Source organism: Pollachius pollachius (assembly GCF_949987615.1).
Source record: "Pollachius pollachius genome assembly, chromosome: 14".
Classification (NCBI taxonomy): Eukaryota; Metazoa; Chordata; class Actinopteri; order Gadiformes; family Gadidae; genus Pollachius; species Pollachius pollachius.
Window position 1 is genome coordinate 12,749,290 of NC_136947.1, and position 9,783 is coordinate 12,759,072.

At 48.0% G+C, this 9,783-nt stretch overlaps 1 protein-coding gene across 1 annotated transcript; it reads left to right on the top strand.

Moving 5' to 3' along the window:
• Window positions 1–1,717: 1,717 nt before the first annotated feature.
• Window positions 1,718–7,500, top strand: ankrd33bb (ankyrin repeat domain 33Bb; the record flags this gene model as incomplete). The annotated part of the gene is made up of 5 exons (XM_079751564.1): window positions 1,718–2,185; window positions 3,468–3,597; window positions 5,620–5,760; window positions 6,222–6,385; window positions 6,838–7,500. 5 exons carry the CDS (start codon window positions 1,718–1,720, stop codon window positions 7,498–7,500), a joined length of 1,566 nt encoding a protein of 521 aa, XP_079607690.1.
• Window positions 7,501–9,783: the final 2,283 nt, after the last annotated feature.

Consider the following 9,783-nt stretch of genomic DNA (forward strand, 5'->3'; position numbering starts at 1 on the left):
TCCTCAGATTAAGGTCATACGCCCACGAAGCACTCCCAAACACATACCAAATCACTTCCACCAACAATCTCTTGAATCTGATTCTTTGATGAATATGGGTGCAATCGGGCCAGAAAACCCTTTAGCCTGCGTCACAAAATAAAAATAAACAAACCTTTGTATAATACTCAAGTTGTCATAAATATATGTCAATGCGCCACTGTCAGTGACTGAACTGAAATTGTCAAAGTTCCACTTGAAATGTCACCTTAAGGGTCTAGTATTTGGGTAATTTTTTCAGACTTGTGTTTGCACCCTTAGTAAGATGAGAATCAGAGGGAATGTGTCATGCACGGTTGGGTCACTAGTCCTAGACATGTTCTGCTTGGTCTACTCAAAAGACAGAGGGCAGCTAGTTTGTTACTTCTTAAGTAGTGTATATTTTTGTCTGAATTAATCTAGAGTGGAGGAGTGGACTACATTTAAAAGTGTACACAGAGTGACAGTGAAAGCAAAGGACTTAAAGAAAGAGAGAAAAAAGGGAGCTAGAGCAAAAATGTACGGAGAACATTAACCTTATATGAAACTAGTTGTCCCGGGTCAAGTAAAACAATAAAAAGTTGGAAAATAAAATGCTATGGTAGTCAAATCGCGTGGACCACCCCTGGACCAATCCCCCCCTGCCCTACCAGCAACACTAGTTCACCAAAGGGTGAAAGGCTTTGTGAGGATCCAATGTGCTGTCAGACAGAAGAAAGAGTCCCAGACACAGATGGAGAGAGAGAGTGAGAGGAGAGAGACGCACACACACACTAAGTGGATTATCACTTAGTTCACTCGAATGCGCCTCCGTCTCATCAGCGGCGGATATTAAATATTTGCCTGCTGGGGAATACGGGCTTAGTTAAGTAGCCTCACACTGGTGACAGTATCACTTAATCCAGCCCGGAGCCTAGCGCATTCCTTTGAGCCTGGCTTTATTCAAGAACAAAGCTGGGGTGTGTACACATAGGACCTGGACTTCCCTGCTGGACTACAGGAACACCTGTGTGTGTGCCATGACAAAACACTGTGGGGAAGGACTTGGCTTACGAGGAAACAGTGTAGTGGGTATTTCTTTTATAATTGTGGCAGGTTTGGGATTACAGAAGAGCGATGCGTCCTCATGGATTACTTGTGCCTTACAACGGCTCCTGGCTGGGTTTCCTGTGGCAAGAGAAGACTATCCGTCACTGGAGGTAAATCTCCATTAGTGTGTAAGGAAGATGTACACGCTAACCTCATGGGCATGCACTATATTTATGCACTTTGTGGATCCATTTTTTAACCCAATTATAGCAGATGCCTACACCTGGAATAACTCACCTCAGACCAACGGGAGAGCCATGTTTTCGACATCTATGGCAACCTGAGAACTCTTTATTGATGAGGTTTGAACGAACAACCATGACATCAGCGAGCAACTCCCAGGATCTCTGGTGACCCTTGACCCTTATTTGATTTCATTTTCACACTTCCACTGGAACACTACAAGAAACAGTTGACAGGGAGAACAGAATGTTCTAATATGTGTGCTTGTACCAGGTGGGCCTAAACACCCCTCCCCCCTGTCCCGCCTCCCTCCCGCCCTCCCCTGACCCCCTGTGACCCTGCCTTCGGCCAGGACTCCAAAAGGACAAGAGACGGAAGGTGGTGGTGGTGGTGGCGGAGGTGGTGTTGATTGTGTCGTGGGGGTTAAATGGTGTTGATAACTGAGAACCTGAACGGAGGGTTAAAGGTCACACAGAATGGAACGGCCGGAGGAGCCAAAATGGCCGTCGGAACCCCCATCATGTCCGTCGACAGGGAAGAGGAAGAGTCGGACGACAGCGAGTGCGGCGGTGGCGGTGGCGGCGGAAGCGATGGCGACTCCGAGGACTCGCGCAACTACTGGGACGACGACGACGACGTGTACCAGGAGTTTGAGGAGCTGGACTTTGAGTCCCTGCCCGACCGGTCAGACACGTGGAGCACCCTCACCGACGACTCCTTCTACCCGCCGGACGACGAGCTGGTGTCGGGCCTGCAGCGCCTGGCGAAACCGGGCAGCCCCGAGCCCATCTCGCTGTTCAAGGCGTGCGGCAACAACAACCCCGTCATCGTCAAGATCCTGATCCGGCAGGGTGTGTCCGAGGAGGAGGTCAGGGAGACGGACAAGAACCGCAGAGTAAGTGTCCGGGTCTGGAGGGAGGTTATCGAGGTGTAGGAAGGGTGTGGGTTTATGGGGACGCTGTTGGTTTTAGAGGGACATGATCGGTTTCTAGGGACCCTGATGGTTTAGAAGGACCCTGTTTGTTTAGAGGGATACATTTGTAATATCTAAAGGCATTGGGTTTGTATCTGATGGGCTGTTCTTTACAATATTTCTGTGTGTGTGTGTTTGTGTGTGTATGCGCATGTGTGTCATGTGACCCAGTTCTGAAGCGGAAAGATCCCAGTGTTGCTTTTAGAGTCGCTCCTTAAGCCCCACTAGAGAGAATGTAGGAGGGAGAAAGGTGAACAAGAGTACGTGAAAGAGAGCGAGGGATAGATGGAGTGGCAGAGACACTAGAGAGTGAGAAAGACATTCATAGAGAGGATGGAGAAAGTGAGAGGCAGAGCAGGAAGGAACATTTCTCTGAGAACCTGCCAACGTCTGCAAAAGACCAGCTCTATTATTTTTCTGGAATGGGCACAATGTGGGGTCGTTAGGGCATCAGGCGGTCAAGATGCCCTTTTCAACCTGGGAATACAGATTATGTTGTCATGGAGACGAGCCGTTTGAACCAGAGGCAGTTCTCGAGATACGGTCCGGAAGAAGGTCAAGTGTGGAGTGACCTTCCAGGGAAAATGTCAGTTTCTCCTCCAAACTTCTCATGAGATATTGATTAAAAGCCTGGGTTCAGTGATAAGACGGTATTGTGAGAGGTTTGGGATGAAGGCCTCTACCAAAAGACAGATGAGTATTATATATCAGTAACTGAAACCAGAGTCGACATCAGATAATGTGATTTATTTGTATATATTGAGACAATACTTATTAGCTCATATGAAAGGCCAACTTTCACTGGGCAGGGAATACCTTGCCTCTGGGAAAGTTTGTCGGTGAAAAACACTTTGTTGGTGGAATAGGGCTGGTTCACTTCAGACAACATCAGGACTTCCCTCAATGTCCCCAAACTGCTCTCTATGCCCTCTTATCTCCAGAAAGGATGGTACAGGAAGATTGTACAGAATCCCCTAGCATTCCTCCTGAAAGCAACTGTAATAAACATACACACAGTGAACAGTGTGTGTGTGGATGAGGGCTGGTTTTGCACACCTGTTGCACATCAAGCAATCAATATGCACAGGTTGAACCAGCCATCGACACACACACTCCACCACCAGTTCTAAAACCATTGGCCATCGTAACAAGCCTAAACACTACGGTCTGTAATGTAACCGCTGTTTTCTGCTCTTGTTTCCAGACTGGGCTGATTATAGCGTGTTACCAAGGTTACGTGGACGTGGTTATTGCTCTGGCCCAGTGCCCATACCTCGACGTCAACTGGCAGGACAACGAGGGCAACACGGCACTCATAACAGCGGTGCAAGCAGGTACTAAGATGGCGAACAGAACTCTTGTGTTTCATTACTGGTATCTGCAAGCCCCTGATTCATCAACCCCCTGATTCCTCAACCCCCCCCCGATTGAACCCCTGTACTGTCACTCCTTACCTCCTCAACCCTTACCTCAGGGCTTCTCAACATAGGGGTCATGACCCCATGGGAGGCAACCCAGCACACGGAAGGAATTGTAGACACTGACCCCTTCTGGGAACCCTGGATTATATTGTATTTCTAAGTAAAATAGCGTGTTCTGTAGAATGTCTTGTATCTGCGAGAAGCATGGTGGAGGAGAAAGCATAACCGACACGGACAGTTTTTCGGGCATTAACCGTTCAAATGGTTGAACCTTTTGCTTTCGCGCTCTGATATTGATCCAGGAGATTTGTTTAGAGTTCATCAGAGATGACCTCTGGAATTATTGAATTCAGTGCCCCTGATACCCCTCTACTCCCCATGGGATGTCCATGATCAATGGATCGTGTGTGTGTGTGTGTGTGTGTGTGTGTGTGTGTGTGTGTGTGTGTGTGTGTGTGTTCTTCTATACCCCCATCAGACAAAACGGACACGGAGCATAAATGGATGGACAGATGTATAAAGATATTAAAAGATGTGTGACCCCACACTAAAACCTCATGGGTAGTAACTAACTATAAACGATCATAGCTCCAGGACATGTTCCATAGACCATGGAACATAGCGACCCTTTTCTGTCCTGGGGAGAAAACCTCTTGTTATAATATCTAAACACCTAACAGTTGAACGAAGGCAGTGTCACAAACTGGCTGCAGGTAAGAGCAGAGATTAAATTATGAGAACCGGCAGTGAGATTACAGATCTGATCATTATAAATATCAGGGCAGGAACACTGCACACACACACACACACACACACACACACACACACACACACACACACACACACACACACACACACACACACACACACACACACACACACACACACACAAGACCAGTCAATGCCCCATAACCCCTTCCTCCGTAGCCGTGTGGTAAGTATGACGAATGAATCCCGATCGAAGGGGATGATGAATGTCTTCACATCACGGTTCATTCTCTGCACCATTAACGGGACCATCCATCCCCCTCTTCCGGTGGCATAGCTCCCTGCCCCACCTCATCAGACGGCGGTGTCGGGGAAGGAGGTGCTGGTGGTAGTCGGGGTGGGGTGGGGTGCAGGAGGTGGTGGTCCTTGGGGAGGGGGAGGGGGGTGATGGGTGGTGGTCGGGTGAGTGGTGGGGGTTGGGGTGAGGAGATGGTAGTGAGAGGAGTGGTGGTCTGGGACGAGGGGTAGGTGTCTGTGGGGGTTGGGTTGAGAAGGTTGCGGAAGAGGTGAATCAGAAAGTGAACACAAACACTGTTGTTACTTTGACGTGTGTGGCCTGTACAATGATGAGGCTATAAGGTTCTGTTTATAATCGACATGTCTGATTGATAAGAGATAATCTACTGCAGTTCTTTGCTCCATTTCGCTTGGCAAAATAAGCGTGACAAACGTGACGGATCAGATCTAGCTGGAAGCGGTTTTCCTTTAAATTTCCACGGCAGAACCAACCAATCTCATTTAACAGATTAAGGCCCGCATTGTGTGTCTGGCCAAAGCAATATGCCAAACAACGACAGGCTAAATGTGTTTTGTTCTTCTGCCCTTTCTTACTCTGGTTGTGCTCTACTGTGCAGAGAGCAACATGTAACATGTAGCATGTAACTCTAGTAGACTTTCAGTTGAAGTTCCTTTTTCCGAAGAGGCGTTTTGGACCGGGGAAGTTTAGGCACCAAATCCCAAGTGACTTGGGAAAAATAGGGTTATACGGTACACTGCAGGCAGGCTGCAGATGTTGACAATCAGACCCAGAACCTAACGACCTAACCCTAGCCACCACTCCCTCTCACGACCTGGTAGAAAGGATTCCCAGTGTTTCCAGGTGAGCCTTTGTACTCTGGCCCGGGCGGGAGCTATGAGCACCGTTTGCTTTCTTCTCTTGGTCCGCAGGGCACCTCATGATCTCCAACCACCTGCTCAACTACTTCCCCAGGCTAGACATCGAGAGGAGGAACTGCCACGGGTTCACGGCCCTGATGAAGGCCGCCATGCAAGGCAGGGCGGAGTGTGTCCGGGCGCTGATGATGGCCGGTAACGATACCCCGAGACTAAACGTTCTCTCGTGATGACTGGACAAATTAACAGCAAGTGCTCGACCTCGGAGCCCTGCTCCATGCACACATCATAGTTGTACCACTGGACATGGCATGCACGTTCAATACACACATTGCGGAACATCCCAAACGAAATTAACATTCAGTCCCCGCCGAGGGGTATTGGGTCTCTCTCATACATGGCCATCACTTCTAGGACTCCTCTAGCAAGATGCCCGACCACTACCTCAACGACACGTGTCTGAAGTCCCTGTAGATCGCTACATTAAATAGTAAATAGTAGTTCAACAGACAAAAAGCACCAGTAGCCATTGTTCTCTTAGAGCTCTACTCTGGTCTCGGTGATCACACCAGTGCCTGTGCATATGTCCAAACTATGCCTTATCGGTCCAGAACCTTCCAGGGTCTGACCCGTCCCTACTACTGTCCCCCCCCCAGGCGGGGACATGGAGGCCAGGGACTACAGCCGCCAGCAGACACCAATGGAGTGGGCTCTGTTCACGGGCCGCTACGAGACGTCTTTCCTCATGGAGAGGCTGATGGCACAGCCCTGCGCAGAGCAGTTCTGCAACAACTTCTCCTTGGAATGGCCCATGCTTGAGGTTGGTGGGCAATATGTGATAATCTACACAAGACACCGTCTCAACCCCTGTGGTGCTCTGCGCCACTGTGATACTAAATGTGAGGCAGCTGTTTACAATTGTTTTCATTCATAATAGATTGGTGAGTATCTCCAGTTAGCTAGCTGAGAAACATGGACCTTCTGTTCAATAAACTGCTATTGCATCCTAATTGTTCATCACAAGAGATTCCTGGCTTGGAAGTGATCATTTATGAAATGAAATCCAGAAAAAGGCCAATTGTCCAGTAAAGTATACTGGACCGACTTATTTTGATGTTCAGAATAAGATCCATATAGACATGGATAATGAATGTTGTGTTCTGTTTAGTTATGGATGATCATGGGTGGTCAATATGAACCAAACACACCAATAATAGACTGAGTGTACCAGTCCCCTAAACAATCTCCCTGGCCACCCGGATCCATCCGCAGGAGCTGGTGGCCCGGTCCCAGGAGCCCAAGTCCTGCTGGGGCCGCTTCGGCGACCTCCTGAACTGCTGCCCCGTCACCCTGCACCTCAGCAACAAGGTGAACCCGGTGGACGACGGCGTCCTGGACCACATGGTGCGCGTCACCACCAGCCTGCTCAGCCCCCTCGTCGCCACCGCCTGCCACACCGTCTGCCCCGGCAGCCCGCCCTGCGTGGGCAAGCGCCGCTTCGCCGTGCCGGAGATCCTCCGCCGGCAGCGTGTGGACCAGCTGCGGCAGCTGGGGCCCGGGAGGCACGACAACTACCAGCGGCTCTTACAGAACTCCCGGGTGCTCCTGGTGCCCTCGGCCCAGGGCCGGCGGGCCAGCCTGCAGCCCCAGCTCCTCCGGGAGGTGGCGGCCGTCTCCTCGGTGGCCATGCGGAGGGCCAGCCTGCTGCCGCTGCACATGATGAGGCGGAGCAGCGTGCGGCCGGGCCCCGTGGTGCCCAAGGTGACGCTGTGCAAGGCCCCGGCGCCCTCCTATGTGCCGGAGGCGACCAGGTGCCGCCGCGAGGACCCCGCCCACCTGCAGATCCCCAAGTGGAAGTACAAGAAGAAGGCGGAGGGGAGCAAGGAGGAGGAGGCGGCGAGGCAGCAGGTGTTTCCTCTGACCAAGAGGAAGTGAGAGGAACGGGGAGGAGGAGGGGAGAAGAGGTGGGAGATGAAGAAGGGGATGCTGCCTCATGGGACGTACGGGTCAAAGGGCATTGTCTGAGGTGGGACAATTGTGGGAAACTTATGCGAGGATGCAAGAGGAGGTTAAAGCACGCTGGAATTAACTTGGAAGTTAGGAATGAGCTAACAGCTAAATGGAATTAGCCTGATGCTAAAGAGCGAGCTAGTCACGTGACCAATGGGGCGCTACATGAGCAGAGAAAGATGTCTTCCATCTCTAAAGAAAAATAAGAGGGCCAAAGAGAGAGCGAGGATAGAGAGGGGTAAGGGGTGGGTGCACAATAAATGTATGCCCACTAGGCAAAGCGCCAGCCGGCTTGTTCCGGGAGGGGTTAGGCGTTTCGTTGTCTTGGTAACATCGACGCTCCAGCCAGGAAGTATAAACCCTTTATCGCCCAGACAAGCTGCCCTGCCTCCTGAACCACTGCATTTCTCAGCAGTACAGGAGTGAGGACGGTAAGGAACATAAAAAGCCCAGATAAAACTAAGGCAAGATAGAGGTAAAGAGATATGTCAATTGGAAAACTCTTGCACTAAGCAGCTTACAATGCAACACCTTTTTTATATTTGTATTATAATTAATATATAGGTTTTTCTTTTGACTAAGTGCACTGTCTGTAACACTCACATTGCAGCAGCAACACAGTTTGGATGAGCGAGTCTCTCCAATTCAATAGAAGTATAGAGATAAAAGACAAAACGAAGAGGAAGAAATGGAGATTTCCTGAAGAAGACATTGTTTTGCCCAGACATGATTGAATTTACGCTGAACAGATGGCCACTGGAACAGCCCGGGATTGATACTGGGATAGACAATAAAGTGGGTTTCTTTGGCTAAGAAATACTGCAAAAGGGCTTTTTAATCGAGAGCGATTTCTGACATTTCCACTGGGGATCTCAAGCCTGCTTTCGTATAATGGCTATGCAAATCGTTTGCCACACAGGACAAAACATAATTAAAAAGTGTCTGTTAGTGCCTGTTTACTGCAGTGCATTCAGACTTGACGCCATTAAAGGCAAATTATGTTGAGTTAAGTCTGAACACACCTGAACACCTCTCAACCGCCTATTGGAATACTAGAAGATGGCTCAATATTTGTTCTGTGGAAGGTAGCTATATAAAGCTGTAGTTGCTACTCGTACCAACAGGGTCGACATTCTACAATACACATTTTTTTCTTCAACAAAGCATTCATTTTTAATTAATGAGAAGGGATAATGATACATTCATGTAAGACGGAAAGCTCAGGTTTTCTCTGTTATCAAAATAAAAAAATTCTCCATTCTTTGAATGGTTGGTCAGGTCCCATTGCAGATTTCAATATATATAAATCATTTGATCAGACAGAATGTGTATAGGCCTACTGGAATACATAATTCTACATGCAAGTCATTCATAAGATCTTCATTCAGTCATTCACAGGGCTATTTAATATGATTGTACTTTAAAGATAGAGGATTTTGATTTCTGATTTTGTTATTTATTTGTCTAATGTTTAAGACCAAAGGTCAATAGAGAGATTCATAGGCCTAGATAATGTATAGGCCTACATGTATAGCTTTGATGATTACAGGTATATTCTGCAAAAGAACATTTCTTCCCGCTCGTTTGTAATTAATTCACGCTCAAATTCAGATTTTCTTTAATTTTTTTCTTTTTACAACGTGTACAACGTGTAAGGACTTGAGGGTTCAAACTCTAAATGTCAACGTGGCAAAAGGCGTTTCCTCTCTGCTCCGGCGTGTCTCGCACGCTGTTTAGTCCAAAGAGAATCGGGAACGTGAATGAATGTAAGCATCAGTCATTTGCTCTTGGATGTTGTCTCTCATTTCTGTTTGTCGTTATTCTGGTTTCTCTGTGGTGTTATAAATATCGGCTTGGTGAACCTGCCATCCATGTCCAGTCAACTTACCTTGTCAGTCAATACCACACAACCCTAGAACTAACTCGATAGTGGCTATTATGTTGCACTCCCAGAACAAAGGTACCAAGTTCGATGCCCAGATTCTTTGGTCAGTTTTCTCTACTTAATAAGTGCAAAGAATTATCTTTTTTAATACTTTTATAAGTAGAATGCAGTTACACTTTTGAAGTCATTGGGAAAAGGATTGAGTACTTTCCGAAATAAACATTTTGTTCTTCTTTGGGGAGAGTAGAATGAAAACAAAAGGTGTCTTACTCTCCCGATTTCTGGATTCACAAAAAAAATCAAATAACATATATTATCAAATA